Source organism: Canis lupus, chromosome 8 (genome assembly GCF_048164855.1).
Source record: "Canis lupus baileyi chromosome 8, mCanLup2.hap1, whole genome shotgun sequence".
NCBI lineage: Eukaryota > Metazoa > Chordata > Mammalia > Carnivora > Canidae > Canis > Canis lupus.
The window spans coordinates 68,505,891-68,524,561 of record NC_132845.1 but is presented as its reverse complement, the minus strand read 5'-3'; the positions used below and the strand labels follow the sequence as shown (position 1 = coordinate 68,524,561).

General features: G+C 39.5%; 1 protein-coding gene across 15 annotated transcripts in view; it reads left to right on the top strand.

Moving 5' to 3' along the window:
• ZCWPW1 (zinc finger CW-type and PWWP domain containing 1) overlaps positions 1 to 18,671 on the top strand; it is a 76,369-nt gene that overhangs the window by 12,388 nt on the left and 45,310 nt on the right. For 11 of the 15 annotated variants that reach the window (XR_012035887.1, XR_012035886.1, XM_072837220.1 and 8 more), the window contains 9 exons: positions 4,654 to 4,770; positions 5,486 to 5,606; positions 6,201 to 6,276; positions 6,637 to 6,786; positions 7,733 to 7,816; positions 8,444 to 8,510; positions 8,945 to 9,051; positions 17,871 to 17,931; positions 18,449 to 18,586. Coding sequence is in view for 13 of the 15 variants with exons in the window: in XM_072837220.1 (XP_072693321.1) it covers positions 4,654 to 4,770; positions 5,486 to 5,606; positions 6,201 to 6,276; positions 6,637 to 6,786; positions 7,733 to 7,816; positions 8,444 to 8,510; positions 8,945 to 9,051; positions 17,871 to 17,931; positions 18,449 to 18,586 (921 nt within the window). In the remaining 2 variants the exon portion in view is untranslated. The remainder of the gene's footprint in view (positions 1 to 4,653; positions 4,771 to 5,485; positions 5,607 to 6,200; positions 6,277 to 6,636; positions 6,787 to 7,732; positions 7,817 to 8,443; positions 8,511 to 8,944; positions 9,052 to 17,870; positions 17,932 to 18,448; positions 18,587 to 18,671) is intronic. The other 4 variants (XM_072837216.1, XM_072837215.1, XM_072837217.1 and 1 more) reach the window with 2 other exon arrangements.

Below are 18,671 nucleotides of genomic sequence, written 5' to 3'. Positions count from 1 at the left end.
AATGTTTAGGGTTGAGCAGAGGAAGAGCTTCACAGGGAGAAAATGAAGAGCTAAGAGAAAAATTATAGAGATAGAAAGAGATTTAGGAGAGTATGACATCACAGATGCCAGGGGAGGAGAGAATTTCAAGAGAGATTTAGCTTTGTCCAGTGCTGCTAGAGAGACATCAAAGAGGATAAAGGTTTGAAAATGTTCAATGATATTACAGTTAGAAGGTTACCAGGGGTTTTGATTAGACCACCCATATGAGCTGGTAAGGGTGAATGGCCAGTTTAGTTGGTTGAAGAATAAGTACTTTTTCAATTAGTTTAGATGTGAGAACCAGGATGGAGAAAGTGATGAATAGAGGGGAGTGGGTGTAGAGTTGAGGGAAGGTTTTTATTTTTTTTAACTTTCTTTTAAAAGAAAAAGACTTGGCTTGTGTGTCGTCAGCATATGTATATGCTGAGGGAAAATTGTTTATAAAGAAGGAAAGATTGGGGTGCCTGGGTGGCTCAGTCAATTAAATGTCTGACTCTTGACCTCAGTTCAGATCTTGATCTCAGGGCTGTCATTTCAAGCCTCATGTTGGGCTCTACTCTGGGCATGGAGCCTACTTAAAAAGAAAAAAAGGAGGGATTGAAGGGAATGAGAAGAGAGCTGGAGGGCTTATTCTTAGGGAGGACACTTCAGCATTTGAGATTGGATGGAGGGAAGATAAGCAGGGGTATAGATTTATTTATTCTTTTAACAATAGATATTAATGCCTTATAGTCTATTCTAGGCATCACACTAGGTACTGGAAATAGAGTGGTCGCCAAAATAGATAATCCATCCTTTCGTAGAAGTTACGGTTTTAGTGTATTAGGTAATAAACAAATATAGGCAATAACCATGATAATTGTGGGAAATTTTATTTTATTTTATTTTTAAAGATTTATTTATTTATTCATTCAGAGAGAGCGAGAGAGAGGCAGAGACACAGGCAGAGGGAGAAGCAGGCTCCATGCAGGAAGCCCACTGTGGGACTCGATCCTGGGTCTCCAGGATCACACCCCGGGCTGCAGGAGGCGCTAAACCGCTGCGCCACTGGGGCTGCCCTGTGGGAAATTTTAGAATGAGAAATAAAAGAGATCAGACCATATATTAATATGTTTAAAATTCTGAAAATAAGTACACTTAACAGTCTAGAGGGAAAACAGGTTTACACCAAAAACAGGCTTGTACATACTTGAAAGAAAACTCTAGATATCACACAAGATAGTCTAAGACAATAAACCGCTTCGCATGTTTAATGACATGATAACGTAAGGAGCCAGAGATGTAAGTTTTATTTGGGCAGTTGGGTGGTCTGGGAGGTGGTGTTCCATCTCCCACACCTCTTGGTATTAGGGCAAGGATTGTATTTTCACTGGGAGATAGAAAGTCCACTTCTTAGGCAGTGCTCATTGAGTGGAGTTGTGATTGTGAGGAATGTGTAAGCCTTTGGCTATAAATGAACTGCTCTTCCTGTTTCTTCCAGTTGCCAGGGACAGGAGAGTCCTCCTGGAGTAAGAAGAAGAAATGACAGTATCTGATAAATACAATCAATTTTTGTGAAGTGAGGGAAAAGAATGGAGTGTCATCACAGGAAATAAGGGAGACCTAATCAAGATTGGGCCAGTCAGAGAATGCACCTGTGAGGAGATGGCCTTTAAGCAGAAATCTGAAGGAAGAGCAGAAGTAGGAGAAAGAGTTTAGGGAGAGTGCAGTTTGGCATATTGCAGATATTAGAAGGAAGTCATTGTGATTGGAGTTCAGAGAGCAAGGCGAAGTGAGGCAGAGAAGTGGTTCTGGATGAATGTACAAAGTGAGGGTTTTATCCTGAGCACAGTGGGAAGCCACCGATGAGTCTTAACCAGGGGAGCAATGTCATCAAATTAATGTTTTAAAAGACTCCCTTTGGTGATTAATTGGAGAATGAAGTATGTAGGGACAAGAGTAGACGAGTGAGTCCTAGGATTAGGCACTCTGGTGGCTTAGATGAGGATGATGAAAGTGGAGACAGAAGTGGATGGTTTTAAGATATGTTTTAGCGGTAACTTGTCAGAACTTGGTAATGAATTGGATATTGGGTGAGAGAGAGGTGAGAGTATGTTAAAGATCATTTGTTTCTGGCTTAAGCAGTTGCTTGGGAGAAGATGGGGAAAAGTGGAGGAAGAACAGATTTGTGGGATAAGATCAAGCATTTATTTGGGTTTGGGCCTGTTAGGTTTAAGATCTTTGTGAGACATCCAAATGATAATGTCAAAGAGTGAGGTGGCCGTAGGGAATCTGGAGCTTAGAACAAAAGCTAGAAGTATTTATTCATCTGTAGATGGTCAGGTGTAGATAGGTTTCAAACCTCTAGCAATGGGTGAGCTCACCTCAGGAGAAAGTATAGCATGGGAGCAAAGGCCTGTGACTGGGCTTTGGCACCCCAACATTTGGAGACTGAGTGGAGAATGAGGAGGGAGCTGCCAGAAAGATAAGGAGAAGGAGAAGGGATCACAGAACCCAAGGAAATGGGTGTCCACTGAGATGTTCTTTGTGTGTATGTGATGTCAGTCTTTATTATCATAGCGCTGTGTTGTGAGCCTCGGTTTTCTGGAGCACATCTTCCTTTCTTCTAAGTTATTTGAAACTTTAAAGAACTCTGTTGCTGTCATTGGAAATTTTATCCCAAGCCACGAATACCTAGTTTTACATCATTAGGATAACTTTTACCCATTCATTTGCTCATGAATATTTATTACTTTCACAATCATTTATTTTATTGATCTGTGTTTACTTGTATGATCCCTGACCCCTTCTCCCACTCTTTTTCCTAGTCTTGCTAGGTTCCCTCTACATCAAAAACTGTTATTGGCAGCTGTCTTCTTGGTTTGGTTTGGCTTTTTTAGATGGTATTGTTTTGTTTTTAATTATACAAAGTTTCCAGATTTTATTATCATATCAAAGACATAAGATGCCAGCACATAGTAACCAAAAGAAAACCCAGGTAGGAAGCCAGCACATCTGGTTCCAGCAGACCTGGGCCAGATGGGCCAGTGCCGAGTCCTGCCACCACTGTTCATGTCCATTGGCCTAGAGGCAGGGCTGGCTTGGTGGACACCCTCACAGGAGGTCAGTGCCTGAGTCAGGTCCACAGGAGCTCTCTGTTGATAGCCTAGTTGCCCCTGCTTCTAACTCTGAATCTTAGTCTTTCTGTTTGGTCCTTGCTCAACTTTCTCTGGCTGCTGAAGCAGAAGATATAGATCTGTTTGGGCTGGGCTTCCTTGCTGTTGTAGGATGAGGGTGGTGACCCCTGGTGGGGGCGTGGGTACTGCCTGAGCACGCAGTTTAGAAGAAGCCAGGCCCCAGGTGGCATGGCTGCCCATCACTGCATGCCTCACCTACTAGCAGCACTGGAGACACAGGTTTCAGTGGCGCACAGTGACTGCTGTGGTACCACACGCACCTGTGCTTCCCAGGCTCTGCAGCTGTCTTTTCAGACTAATATATCATTCCCAACCAGTACTTTTTTCTTCAAAATAGGAAAATTCTGAACATGATACCATAGTATGAGCTACTTTGAAAGGACCCAAGTATAAGTCAACTGCTTCTCTGAGGGCTGATTTCAGGGGGATGGAGGGCATCCCTTATATTCATGCCTGAAAGGTAAAATTGACAGTGGGCAAGTGAACTTACTGAACCTCAAGGGAAGAAGGGTTTTTACAGAAAGGAAGAGCGTAGTGGTCTGGAAGTGGTGATGAGTAAGGATGATGCTGACCCCAGTCTCTGGCCTGGGGTATGAGAGAGGGAACAGAGTCCACTTAGAGGGCTGTGGGTGGGGCGGGGTAAGATCAGTTTGGGGCAGTGTCATTAGTGCATCACCAGGTTTCAAAAAGGAGATGGATGTTTTAGACAAGAAATTGAAGGTATGTGGACTTTTTGTTGTTCTTGTCTAGAATTCCAAAGAACATAGTGGAAGGATTTAGGACGGAGAGAGGAGAGCCTGTGAGAGGCATTGGGTCAACTTAACAGATGTTGGGATAAAGAAAGGTGGGGATAAGGGTTTGGAAGGTAATGGATAAATGAATGCTTAGCCTTTGAGCAAGGCCTGAAGTAAATAGTTGGTTAAGTTGATAGACATCTGTGTTTTTTTGGAAAGGGGTAAACTTAGGGCTGTTGGTCCCAAAGACTGCAACTTAGCAATTTGGTGACAGGTAAATCAGCTGGTATTCAGATAGGAACTCTGGATGTTGTACACAAAAGAGATACTGGTTAGCCCTTCAGAAGAACTTTCCAGTAGTAACAGGCCAGCAGAGAACGAGGCACTTGCCAGAAAGATGGTGGCCAAACTTTTCGAGAACTATCAATACAGGAAATACTCTCCCCCTCCCCCCCTCTGGGGGAAGGAGAGATGATAGTATGGCATAGGAGAAAGATTGAGATGTGAGACCTGGGGTCCAAGTTCAGCTCTGCCACCAATTTATACTGATATTCAGCAAGCCAGTTATCTTCTCTGACCTTAGCTTTCCCATTTATAAATCTAGGATTAGACTAGTTGGTCCTTAAGGCTATGTGATTTTGGAGGGTATACACTGATTTTATTTGGACTGAAGAAGGAAGGGCATATTTTTGTTTCATTGCAGTTTTTTTTTCTTCTCATAGGCCAATGTCTTGTTTGGGTCCAGTGCTCCTCTCCAAACTGTGAGAAGTGGAGGCGGCTTTGTGGAAACATTGACCCTTCAGTGCTTCCAGATGATTGGTCCTGTGATCAGAATACAGGTAGAAAGGACTGGAGATTTTTTTTTCTTTTTATTCTATAATGGTTCTTCTTTTCTTTTTCTGTATGTATCCCTTAGATTAAATATGTCATAAATGTAGTTATAACTCCAGGGGTCCTTGTAGTGTTTGGGAGAGGGAAAGGGACCATCATATCACATCAAGGTAAATCTGTCATAATGGGCTAGAAGAAGACACCCTGAAGAGTTATGTTGTGTGAAGGCCCTGGGATCTAAACATAGATTCTGAGTGAAGTCTACATTCTTCAGCATTAGTCTGATCCAGTTAGTCCTGATTAGATTGTTGGATAAGAAGGGATATAGGATATATGAAGAGAAAACAGGTGAGAGAGAGCCTAGAGAATGTTTGAAACCGTTTGGAAGAGATTATGATGGTATAGCCCAACCCAATTATTTTTACAGATAATAGAGTCTCAGAGGAATTGCTGTCCTGGTGTTATGAAGATGAAAGAAGGGTCAGATAATGTGGGATATAGGCAGAAGTTTGGAATCTCTTTCTGTAAAGTACGAGGAGGCAGCACTCCTGCTCTTGCTGTAGCTGTGCTTCCTCCATGGGTCTTTGTTCTTCCTCTATGACTGTCTCCCAGGTGCCCTTTTGGTCCTACCTCTTGCATATTCTTGTCCTCTCTTCTGCCCTCATCCAGATGTTTACCTAGTGAGGTTCTTTTCTTCCCTTCATTCCTTCTCTCTTTTGCCAGACTTGAAGTATAATCACTGTGACATCCCAGAGGAGTCCTGGACAGGGCGTGAGAGTGATGTGGCCTATGCTTCCTACATTCCAGGATCCATCATCTGGGCCAAGCAATATGGTTACCCCTGGTAGGGCACCATGGTATAGTCAAAGCATCCTTCATGAACTTGGAAGTGGTAGATTAAAGTAGAGAGGGAAGGAAATAGAAAGCATTTATAATGGAAATAGTACCTGCTTTAGAAAGAACATGGGGTGAAGGAAAAGATAAAGTACTGAGCTTGGAGGCTTTGAAAGAACACATTTTCTAGAGGTTTCACAGTAGAGGTGGTATCTCCCTGGGAAAAAAGTTCTGACAATTCTACCCTCTGTGAGTAGAAAAAGGAAGGTGGCTTTTAAGGCATTTTTAAAATATTGAGATATGAGAGATATATGAAGTAGAACGAAGAAGGGTAGGATAGTTTTTTCTTTGGAGATGTCCCTAGTCAGAAGATTTTTTCTCAGGGTTGATGGAAGGCCTACCAGGGGTAAAATATTCTTACTAGGAAGATTTTGAGTTTCTTTGTACACTGATAGAAGTCATTTTAGTCATTTGGTAGGACTACTGGGGCGACAGCAGGGGGACACATCTATCTTTGAGATCCTTTGTTTGCAAAACATATTGCCCCTTTCTGTACATGTGTATTGATGAGTTTGTGTTATGTTCATATAACTGTTTTCCCCAGGTGGCCAGGCATGGTAGAATCTGATCCTGACCTGGGGGAATATTTTCTTTTTGCTTCTCATCTTGATTCCCTGCCGGTAAGTTTTCTTACATCAGGGTAGGAAGGTATTCAGGCCAAAGTGGATGAACAAATCCATCCTAACAGGTGTGCAGGGTTAGAAACAGATATAGCCAGCAGGTATGAGCAGAAACACACTTTTAGCTAGAGTGACAAACACAGAAATAAATACCCACATATAGAAACAAACTTGTATCTAATTAAATATTTAATCATCACTAGGACATTTATAGTTCTGATAAATATGCTTTGGTTAGGATTCCTGAGATCAGGATGGAAGAATAGTGGGCTGAGATGGGGTAAGGTTTATGACATCACATGAGGCCCAACACCTCCTTCCCTGTAAATCCTCAGTTCTTTCCCCATCTTTTCTGGCTAGAGGGTCAAAGCAAGGAGAAGGACAAGAGGCCATTTTTTATTTCAGTCTAAATACCATGTGACATTTTTTGGAGAAACAGTCTCTCGTGCTTGGATCCCAGTCAACATGCTAAAGAACTTCCAGGAACTGTCCCTGGAGCTAGCTGGAGTGGTAAGCAATCCTTGGGGGTCAGTTGTAATACAGGGAACCTGAAAACTAAATCTGCCCTTTATCAAACCTGATTTTCTCCCAGGGGAAGCTGTGATGAGAGAAAGTCCCATATCGGACCAAGTGACCAAGGGTGAGGTTATTCATGAGGGAGTCTTCTTTCTACCAGGATTGCAGCAGGATAATGATTTTTCTTAATCTCTTTCCTTGCTTGCAGGTAGAGAGTCTTCCTAAAGACTACTGTTTTCTAAAGTTTAGCAAAGGCAGGTGTGGCAGAAATGAGGGCACATATTAATCAGGTTTTCTCAGTCTTGGTACCATTGACATTCTTTGTTGTGGAAGGCTGTCCTGTGTATTTTAGCATGTTAAGCACAGCATACCTGGGCTCACCTGACATCTGGCCAGGCCAGGGGGTGCTATTGTCCTTGGTTTCAGTTGTGACAACCAAAAAAATTATCTCTGGATATTGCCAAGTACCTTCTGGGAGGCAAAACCTCCCCTGGTTGAGAACCACTGAATGAACTAATAATCACTGCCTATAATCACTTTGGGTTCAACCAGCCTTAGAAATGAGCAGAGACCCAGCAGCTCTGAGACCTTCAAAAATCAGGCTGTATAAAATCAAGCAGCTGTATCTGAAGAAACTTGTGAGAAGCTTAAAAGTGGAATCATCTGACTCCTAAAATCTTGCCTCTCCATATTTCCATGGGATTCACTTTGGTGAGGACATCAAAATGTTGGTTGACAGTATTGCTAGGGGTTGGTAACAGGTTTGTCATGGGGGATAAGAGAGATTATGTCTCTAAACTCAAAAGATTAAGAATGGGAGTATCATATTAATATCAGGAACCAGAAATAAACGTAGTTAAAGATCATGTCTGGTGAGTAACTCTATGTTGGAGTCACTTCTTTAATATTTATCATTGATTCTAATCTTCCTCTATTTCAGAAAAAGTGCAGGAACAAGGACTGCAACCAGAAACTGGGGGCAGCCCTGATGATGGCTCAAGAGGCAGAACAGATCAGTATTCAGGTAGGAGAGTGTTCAGGCCACACACCTGCTCCTCTTTGGGACTTTGGACACAAAGAAAAGCATATAGTCTCTACTACAGAAAAGTGGCTTGTCCTTCCCCATCACCCATTCTTTAGTCTTAGAATTAGTCTTTTCTTCCCAGGCCAGATTCCCTTGACTCCTTAAATCATTTATTCTTTTCCCTACCCTTGGACAAATGGGATCTTCTCTCATCCTACATAGAAACAGTTTGTAGCAGGTGGCATCCTACCTCCCAATTTAACTTTAGATGTCAGATGTATGTGGCTTAACCTCTATTTTATGCAGGGTCAGTGTTTACTCTCAAATTCTGCCTTAGGGGATATGGTAGAGAATGACAAACTGAATTATAAGTAAACTGGAAAAAGACATTATAATCTATGGCATCTAATTATAAAACATAAATATATAATATATATAATATAAAGATAATATTATGTATTATAATAGTTAATCTTTACACAGATTGTGATAAACAGAACATGAAATTTCAAGTAAAAATGACATGGAATATGAATATAAAGTCCATAACTAAAGTCTTGAAGACAGAAGGCAAAAGTCATCCCTTGGACAGTAGTGGATGATGCTTTTGTTTCTTGGTTCCCTCAGGAACGGGTTAACTTGTTTGGTTTCCGGAGCCGATACAATGGATCTGACAGTAGTGAGGAAGGAAAAGGTAGGATCTAGGAAGATGAGGACTAGAGAGGGTGGTAAAACGACATAGAGAGGGAGGTCCTTCCTGATGGCAGCAACTGAACCTTTATTTTATATTCATTGTTATCTGCATAATTCTGGATTTTCTAATAGGAGGACCTTCATGAATGCCATTGACCAAGTGTCCAGGGTGGATGGATGGATAGATGGATAGATGGATGGGGGAAGAAAGGAATGGAGAGAAAAGGAGGATGGGGAGGGAGTGTGCATGTTGACAAGTGGTGAGACTTTGGAAAAACTGAAGCCATGTTAATCTAGGGCCACATTTTATGGAGAAAATGCCACTGGGACATGAAAGGCAGAGTTAGAAGACTGCTTCTCTGGGATCAGTGCCATTAACTCATCATCTAATTTATTGGGTAAATTCTTTAACGTTTCCTTCCAATTCCTTTCTAGACTTAATGCTTTCTAGGGCTAACAGCCCAGACTCCTGCTTAGAGAAAGAAGAGGAAGAGTCAGAGTTGGAGGAGGAGGGGTTGGAGGAGGAAGAAGAAGAGAAAAAAGTAAGATTGATCTTGGGGATTGCTTTTAGGAGATTCCTGTAGGATGTCTGGTTGGCATGGATTTATAACTAGGGAAGCATCCAGGCCTGCCTCAGGGTGGGTCTTATGTCTTAGGGGTCTCCAGGGAAGGAGACTCTCCTCTTTCCTCAGTTATTTTCTCTAGTATCTCACATTTCTAGGAACTTATTTCTTATTATCATCTCAGTTCCTAATGTAGTCTTTGATTCTTACTGTAGTAATTTCAGAGAATAGCAGGTTGCCTCTCTTCACTCTCAGTCCTCCCCTGTGTGGACACTTAACCTTACATGTCTTAATATTCATTCACATGTCTCCTTAGGCTCTTTTCAAGCATATGAAATATAGATTTAAAAACATTTTTTAGAGATTTATGTATTTGAGAGAAAGAGTGTGTGGGAGGGAAGGGAGAGGGAGAGAGAATCCTAAGCTGACTCCACTCTGAGTGTGGAGCCTGATGTAGGGTTTGATCTCATGACCCTGAGATCATGACCTGAGCTGAAACCAAGAGTTGGATGCTTTAACCAACTGAGCCACTCAGGTGCCCCAGCCTGAAATACAATTTAAAAAAAAACACTTAAAGACTTTTTAAAAGAGTGGTTGTAGGTTCACAGCCAAATGGAGAGAAAAGTAGAGAGTTCCTGTATCCCACCTGTCTCCACACATGCATAACCTTTCGCATTATCAACACCCACACTGGAGTGCTGTATTTGTTTATAGTTGATGAACCTACATTGGCACATTGTAATTATGTAAAGTCCATTGTTTACATTAGGGTTCATTCTTGGAGTTATATTCTGTGGGTTTGGACAAACAGAACAATATGTATACATCATTATAGGATCATACGAAGTATTCTCACTGCACTAAAAATCCTGTGTGCTCTACCTATTCACCCCCTCCTCAAAACCCCTGACCACCCCTGAGCTTTTTTTTTTTTTAAGATTTTACTTATTTATTTATTTGAGAGACAGTGAGTCTCATTGTGCACATGCACAGGAGGAGGGGCAGAGGGAGAAGCAGACTCCCCACTGAGCAGGGAGCCAAACATGGGGCTTGATCCCAGGACTCTGGGATCATGGCCTGAGCTGAAGGCAGATCTTTAACTGACTGAGCCACCCAGGTGCCCCAACAACCTCTGATCTTTTTATTGTCTCAATAGTTTTGCCCTCTCCAGAACATCATATAATTGGAATCATGTGGTGTGTACCCTATTCAGACTGGCTTCTAAGAAGTATGCATTTAAGTTTCCTTCATGTCTTTTGTTTGGAATTGTATGGCTTTGTAGCTTGTATCTTTTTTTCCTCTGAATTTTTCCATTTCCTGGATGTACCAAGTTTATTTATCCATTCACTTACTGAGGGATATCTTGGTTGCTTTCAAATTTGGACAATTATGAATAAAGCTGCTATGAACAGCTGCATACAGGTTTTTGTGAGAACATAAGTTTTCAACTCCTTTGGGTAAATACCAAGGAACTTGATTGCTGGATTTTATGGTAAGAGCATGTTTAGTTTTTTAAAAAATATTTTTATTTATTTATTCATCAGAGACACAGAGAGGGAGGCAGAGGGAGAAGCAGGCTGCATGCAGGGCACCTGATGTGGGACTTGATCCCAGGACTTCAGGATCACGACCTGAGCCAAAGGCAAGCGCTCAACTGCTGAGCCACCCAAGCTTCCCGAGCATGTTTAATTTTGTAAGAGAATACCAAACTGTCTTCCACAGTGGATATACCATTTTGCATTCTCATCAGCACTGAATGAGATTTCCTGTCATTCCACATCCTTGCTAGTATTTGGTGTTGTTAATGTTCTAGATTTTAGCCATTCTAATAGGTGTGCAGTGGTATTTTGTTGTTTTAATTTGCATTTCTCTGATAACATATGATCTAGAGCATCTTTTCATATTTCTATTGGCCATCTGTATACTTCTTTGGTGATGTGCCCATTAAAGTGTTTGGTCCATTTATTTAATTGGGTTGTTTATTGTCTTCTTTTTGAGTTTGATGAGTTCTTTGTATTTAGGTAACAGTCCTCTGGCTGATATGTCTTTTACAGGTATTTTCTCCCAGTCTGTGGCTGATTTTCTCATTCTCTTGACATTGTCTTTTGCAGAACGAAGTTTTTAATTTTAATGAAGTCAGCCTATTAATTGTTCTTTCATGGATCATGCCTTTGGTGTTGTATATAAAAAGTCATTGCCATATTCAAGGTTATCTATGTTTTCTCCTATGTTATCTTCTAGGAGTTTTATCATTTTACTTTTGTAAAATTATAATAAGTTCTGAGTTAATTTTTGTGAAGGGTGTAAGGTTTATGTCTAGGTTCATTTTTTGGCATGTGGATGACCAGTTAGTTGTTCCAGCATATTTGTTGAAAAGACTGCTCTTTTTGCTCTTTTGTCAAAGATCAGCTGACTATTTTTATGTGGGTCTGTTTTTGGGCTCTCTATTCTATCCTATTGACCTACTTGTTCTTTTGCCAATTCCACACTGTCTTGATTACCATAGCTTTATAGTAACTTTTAAAGTTGGCTAGGGTCAGTCCTCCAGCTTTGTCCTTCTTCAGTATTGTGTTGGCTATTCTCGATCTTTTGCCTTTCCATGTAACTGTAGAATCAGTTTGTTGATATCTACAAAATAACTTGCTTAGATTTTGTTTGGAATTGCATTGACTCTGTATCAAGTTGGGAAAAACTAACTGTTGACAATATTAAGTCTTTCTATCCACAAACATGGATTATCTATTTAGTTCTTCGATTTTATTCAACAGAGTTTTTGTAGTTTTACTCATATAGATCTTATAGATATTTTGTTATATTTATATGTAAGTATTTAAATGTTATGATGCTGCTCTAAATGATATTGTGCTTTAAATACCAAATTCCACTTGTTCATTGCTGGTGTATAAGAAAGTGATTGGCTTTTACATATGAACCTGTATCCTGCAACTTTGCTATAAATGTTTATTAGTTGTGGACTTTTTGTTGATTCTCTTGGATTTTTTATATAGATGATTATGTTATCTACAAAGACAGTTTTACAGTTGACCCTTGAATGGGTTTGAACTATGTGAGTCCACGTATATGTGGATTTTTCCCCCATAAATTTAGTTCAGTACTGTAAATATATTTTCTCTTTCTTATGATTTTAATATTTTATTTTCTCTACTTTTATTGTAAGAATACAGTATATAATGCATATAATGTATAAAATACATGTGAATCATCTGTGTTATTGGTAAGGTTTCCAGTCAACAGTAGGCTATTAGTAGTTAAATTTTGAGGAAGTCAAAAGTAATACACGGATTTTCCACTGTGTGAGGGGTCAGCACCCCTAACTCCAGCATTGTTTAAGGGTCTGTATTTATTTCTTCCTCCTATCTATACCTTTATTTTTTTGTCTTACTGCATTAGCTAGAACTTCTAATATGATGTTGAAAAGGAGTGATAAGAGGGGATATCCTTGCCTTGTTCCTGATCTTAGGGGAAAGGCTTCTAGTTTCTCAGCATTAAGTATGATATTAGTATAAGTTGTTTGTAAATATTCTTTGTCAAATTGAGGAGGTTACTTTCTATTCCTACTTTACTTAAACTTTTGACTGTAAACAGGAATTGGATTGTTAGTCAAGTGCTTTTTCTTTTTTTTTAATTTTATTTATTTATGATAGTCACACAGAGAGAGAGAGAGAGAGAGAGAGAGAGAGAGAGAGGCAGAGACACAGGCAGAGGGAGAAGCAGGCTCCATGCACCGGGAGCCCGACGTGGGACTCGATCCTGGGTCTCCATAATCGCGCCCTGGGCCAAAGGCAGGCGCCAAACCGCTGCGCCACCCAGGGATCCCTCAAGTGCTTTTTCTATATCTATTTTTATGATCATGTGATTTTTCTTTTTTAGGCCATTGATGTGATAGATTATATTATTTTTTTTAAAGATTTTATTTATTTATTCATGATAGTCACAGAGAGAGAGAGAGAGGCAGAGACACAGGCAGAGGGAGAAGCAGGCTCCATGCACCGGGAGCCCGACGTGGGATTCGATCCCGGGTCTCCAGGATCGCGCCCTGGGCCAAGGCAGGCGCCAAACCGCTGCGCCACCCAGGGATCCCCTATATTAGTTATTATTTTCAAATGCCAAACTGGTCTTGTATGCCTTGAATAAATCCCACCTGGTCATGGTGTATAATTCTGTTTATACATTGTTGGATTTAATTTACTAATATTTTGTTGAGGACTTTTGCATCTCTTTTCATAAGAGATATTGATCTGTAGTTTTCTTGTAATATCTTTGTCTGATTTTAGTATTCAGGTAATGATGGTCTCAGAATGAGTTAGAAAGTATTCTCTCTGCTTCTTTTCTCTGAAAGAGATTATAGAGAATAGGTATCACTTCTTCCCTAAATGTTTGGTAGAATTCACCAGTGAACCCATGGGCCTGGTGCTTTCTGTCTCGGAATGTTGGCTGTTACTGATTCAACTTCATTAATAGATATAGATCTATTCAGATTGTGTGAGTTTAGATGGGTTATATCTTTTAAGGAATTGGTCTATTTCCTCTTGGTTAACAAATTTGTTTGCATAGAATTATTCATAATATTCCTTTATTATCCTTTTAATGTTCATGGACTCTGTAGTATATTTTCTGATATTAGTCATTTGTTTCCTCCTTCTGCTTTCTTAGCTTGGCTAAAGGCTTATCAATTTATTGATCTTTTCAAAGAACTAGTTTTTTTGTTCCATCGATTTTTATCTACTAATTACCTGTTCTCATAATCTCATCAATTTCTGTTCCAATTCTTATTATTTCTTTTCTTCAGCTCACTTTGGACTTAACTCGCTCTTCTTTTTCTAGTTTCCCAAGGTTGAAACTTAGACTATTGATTTTAGTTCTTTCTTCTTTCCTAATATATGTGCTGATCTTAGGTCTTTCTTCTTCTCAAATATATGTGTTCAGTGCTAAATTTCCCTCTAAATACTTCTTTTCCTGTATCCCACAAATTCTGATAAATTGTGTTTTCCTTTTCATTTAGTTCATATTTTAAATTTCTTTTAGCTAAATATTTAAAAATTTCTCTTGAGATTTCTTCTTTGACCCCTGGGTTATTTAGAAGTGTGTTATTTAATCTCCATGTATTTGGGGACTTTTTTGGTTATCTTTCTGTTACTGATTTCTAGTTTAACTCCATTGTGGTGTGGGAGCAGATGCTGTATGATTTCTATTCTTTTAAATATGTTAAGTTTTGTTTCATGGCTCAGAATGTGATCAATCTTGGTGAATGCTTGATATGGGCTTGAGACGAATATGTATTCTGCTGTTGTTGAATACAATGAAGTAATTTGTAGATGTCACTTATATCCATTGACTGATGATATTATTGAATTCAACTATGTCCTTCCTGATATTCTACCTGTATCCATGGATCTATCCATTTTTGATAGAATGGTGTTGAAGTCTCCAACTATGATAGTGGATTCAGCTATTTCTTTTTGCAGTTCTTTCATTTTTTTGCCTTATGTAGTTTGGTGCTCTGTTTTTAGGCTCACTTTAAGGATTGTATGTGTTCTTGGATTGATCCCTTTATCATTACATAGTGCTGTTCCTTATCCCTGATAACTTTCCTTGCCTTGAAGTCTGCTCTGTTTGAAATGAACATAGCTACTCCTGTTTTCTTTTGATTGATGTTAGCATGGTGTATTTTTCTATTTACTTTTATAATACATATATATCTTTATGTTTAAAGTAGACTTCTTGTAGGCAACATGTAGTTTGGTCTTGTTTTTTAATCCCACTCTAACAATCTGTGTCTTATAATTGGTGCATTTAGGCCATTATAAATAGTTATAATAACTATAATAACTACTATAAAAAGTAGTTATTAATATAGTTGGGTTAATATCTACAATATTTGTTACTGTTTTCTATGTGTTGCCCTTGTTATTTCTTCCTATTTTTGTTTTCTACTCTTTTTATGCCCTAAGTGTTTAAAATATTTTAAGTAATCTCTACCCAATATGGGGCTCAAACCTACAACCCCGAGATCAAGAGTCTTATGTTCTACCAATGAGCCAGGCAGGCACCCCTCAAGTGGTTTTCTGTTTTGTTTTTAGTGAGAGAGAAAGCATGTGTGTAGGGAGGGGCAGAGGGAGAGGGAGAGAGGATCTTAAGCAGGTTGCATATTTGGAGTGGAGCCAGACTTGGGGCTTGGTCTCACAACCTTGAGACCATGACCTGGGCCAAAACCAAGAATTGAATGCTTAACCAACTGAACCACCCAGGTGCCCTCCCCACTCTGCAACTGTTTTTAACTGAGCATTTTATATTTTATTTACACAGTTTTTAACTGAACTATCTTCTCCCCTTCCTTAGCATTTCTGGTAAGGTGTTCTTTTCCTTTGGCCTCTTCCAGGATTTTTTCTTTTTTTTTTCCTTTTTAAAAAAGGTTATTAAATTCCAGGTAGTTAACATATAGTATGTATTAATTTCAAATGTATAATCTAGTGACTCAGCACTTCCATACATCATCCGATGCTCATCACAACAAGTGCACTCCTTAATTCTCAGGGCTTTTTGATTTTCTGTAGCTCAAAAATATCTTTTAAGGAATTGCCTTATTTGGAAATTACATGTGGTTATTTGGAATTTATCCTTTTTGGTGTTCTCTGAGCTTCCTAAATCTGTGGTTTGGTATCTGACATGAATTTGAAAAACTTCTCAGTCATTATTATTTTCAGTATTTCTTGGGTTTCTTTTTTCCTTCTCCTTCTGGTATTCCCATTGTGCATATGTTACACATTTTATAGTTGTTCCATAGTTCTTGGGTATATTGCTCTTTTTTTTTCCCTTTGGTCTTTGTTCCCTTTGCTTTTCAGCTTCAAAGGTTTATGTTGAGATATCCTCATGCTCAGAGATTCTTTCCTCATCTGTGTTTAGTTTACTAATAAGCCCATCAAAGCATTTTCTTCATTTCTATTACTGTGTTTTTGATCTGTAGCACTTCCTTTTGATTCTTTCTTAGGATTTTCATCCTTTTGCTTACATTGCCTGTCTGTTTTTGCATGCCACTTTATCCATTATAGCCCTTTGCATATTAATCATATTTGATTTCAGTTTCCAGTCTAACTCCATGCCATGTTTGGTTTTGATATTTGTTCAGATTGTGTTTTTTGCCTTTTGATATGCCTTGTGGTTTTTTTCTTGATTGCCAGACACAGTGTATCAGGTGAAATTGAAATTTTGCCTTTTATTGTGGAAATTATGCCTTTATTTTTATTTTTTTAAGATTTACTTATTTATTTTGGGGTGGGGAGAAGGAGAGAGAACATGAGTGGGGGGAGGGGCAGGGGAAGAGAGAGAGAATCTTAAGCAGACTCTTCACTGAGCATGAAGCCTGACTTGGGCTTGATCCCACAACCCTGAATCATGACCTGAGCTGAAATTAAGAGTCAGACACTGAACCAACTGAGCCATCCAGATGCCAATTTCTGAATTTGCCTTTATTTTTTTATTTTTATTTTTTATTATTTGAATTTGCCTTTAGTAATGTGGTGGTAAGGGCTAGGGAAGGGTATGTGTTCTCTAGTTCTACTATTAGGTCTCATGTCTGTTTTCTTTAAAATTTTTTTTTTACTTATTTAAGTAATCTCTATACCCAACACAGGGCTCAAACTCACAACCCTGAGATCAAGAGTTGTACCCTCTTCTGACTGAACCAGCCAAGTAATCCTATATCTCATGTCTTTGATGAATAGCCTACTCCAGACTGTGAACTTCTCAGTGTTTCTTAGTGTTTTCTCCCCCCATTAGGTGGGACAAGATGGCTAGAGTGGGCTGGGGTTAAATATTCTCTTCCCTCTGGATAGTCAGGCTCTGAATATCCCAGTAGATTAGGCTCTGGTTAACTAGTTTCTTTTGAGAGCAGGCCTTTTTCAGGACAGAGTGCTCTGGTATATTTCAAAATGGTTCCTTTGCCCTCCTCCTGATGGAAACATGGAGATTTTTCTCTGATACTTACTGTGAGAACCTGAGCAGAGGTTTGAGACCTCCTAGAGGTCAAGCTCACAAAAGTCTGGGAGCTCCTATAAGACTGGGCACCACTGGAGTTTTTAACTCTTAGACTTGTCTGCACTGAACAATTTAGTATGTTGAGGTTTTCCTGCCCTGGAATTGGTTCTTGTGAGACCTGCTGGTTCTTCTGCTTGTGAGTCTGTGCTCCAGTAAGCTATGACTCCCTGTATTTGCTTCTCTGCCCCTTCAGTTTTGAGGATAGTAGGTTGGTGGCCCTGTGTCCTCACCTCTTGTATCAATACAAAAAGAGTTGTTCATTTTTTGGTATGTTCAGTTTTTTTGTTTGTTGTTAGAATAGTGTAGTGACTTCCAAATCCCTTAAAAATAGAACCAGAAACTGAAAGTCCTGAAATATAGATTTTTAAACTTTTTCTTTTAATTATTTTTTATTGAGGCAAAATTGGTCTATAACATTATATAAGTTTCAGGTATATAGGATGAAGTGATCAACACTAAGAGTCTGGTTATTGGTTTGGTTTTTAATTTACCAGTTTTTATCATGTTCATGGCCTAACTTTATTTCCTTCTCTTGTACATAGAGCTTTCTACTGACTAATACCAAACAGAATGGAAAAGATGGATAGTTTCATCTTTGTTGTTATTGATTTAAACAGTATCAGGCTCATGGAACCCAGTTTGACTCCCTAACTCCACTTATCATTTCTGTAGCATCCCACCCTATTAAAAACACAATTATGTGACTTCATTTATATTTTTTTATTTTTCTCTCCCATTCTCAGGACCCGACTTTGCCCAGTCCCAAGCCAGCCAGAATTCAGACAAAAAAACCCAAGGCAAGAGGTAAGCAAGCCAGCTGGGAACAGGTATGTGCTACCATTCTGCAGGGCAGAAGCAGACAGTGGGTGGGGTCTACAGGTCACTGGATCTTACTGGCTATCTCAGCTCTAAAATATTTAAAAATGGTTAAGGTTCCTACTAGTGTCATCAGGGAAGCAATAGCCTGCTCACTTCTGTGTTCTGGTTATAAAATCTTAGATTAAAGGTGGAATGAATATCTTAAATTCTTAGCTAAGAAAGATGACTTCCTGGAGAAGACAGGCTATGAGGAAAAATATAATCAGAAGAAGATCCAGGACCAAAAAAAAAAAAAAAAAAAAAGGGGGGGGGGAGGAGGGAGAAAGAGAGGGAGTGAAATATTTGGGAAAAGGGAAGGAAGAAACCGAGAGAACTCACTAGATTGAGGATGAGCAGAGGATGTAGGGCAGAGACTAACTGTGGGGAATCCATGGACCTTTGCTGAGCTGTCATTTAGAGAACTAAACAAATGTTCTACATATGGGGGGTGGGGATGATACAGGCCTAGCAGATGGACAAGATGGGACCCTGCAAAGGAAGACACTGAAGAGATCTCTGGGAAATGAATCTGCAGCTCCTCCTGTACTCATAATGGGAAGGAAAGAAGGAGGACATGGGAAATCAGAGCCTGACCAACCAGGTAAGGCAAAACTATGGGAAATGAGGCTTAAGCCTGTATCTCCCTTCCCTGGATCATTTCTTAACTTTAAAGCTTCTCATTCTTT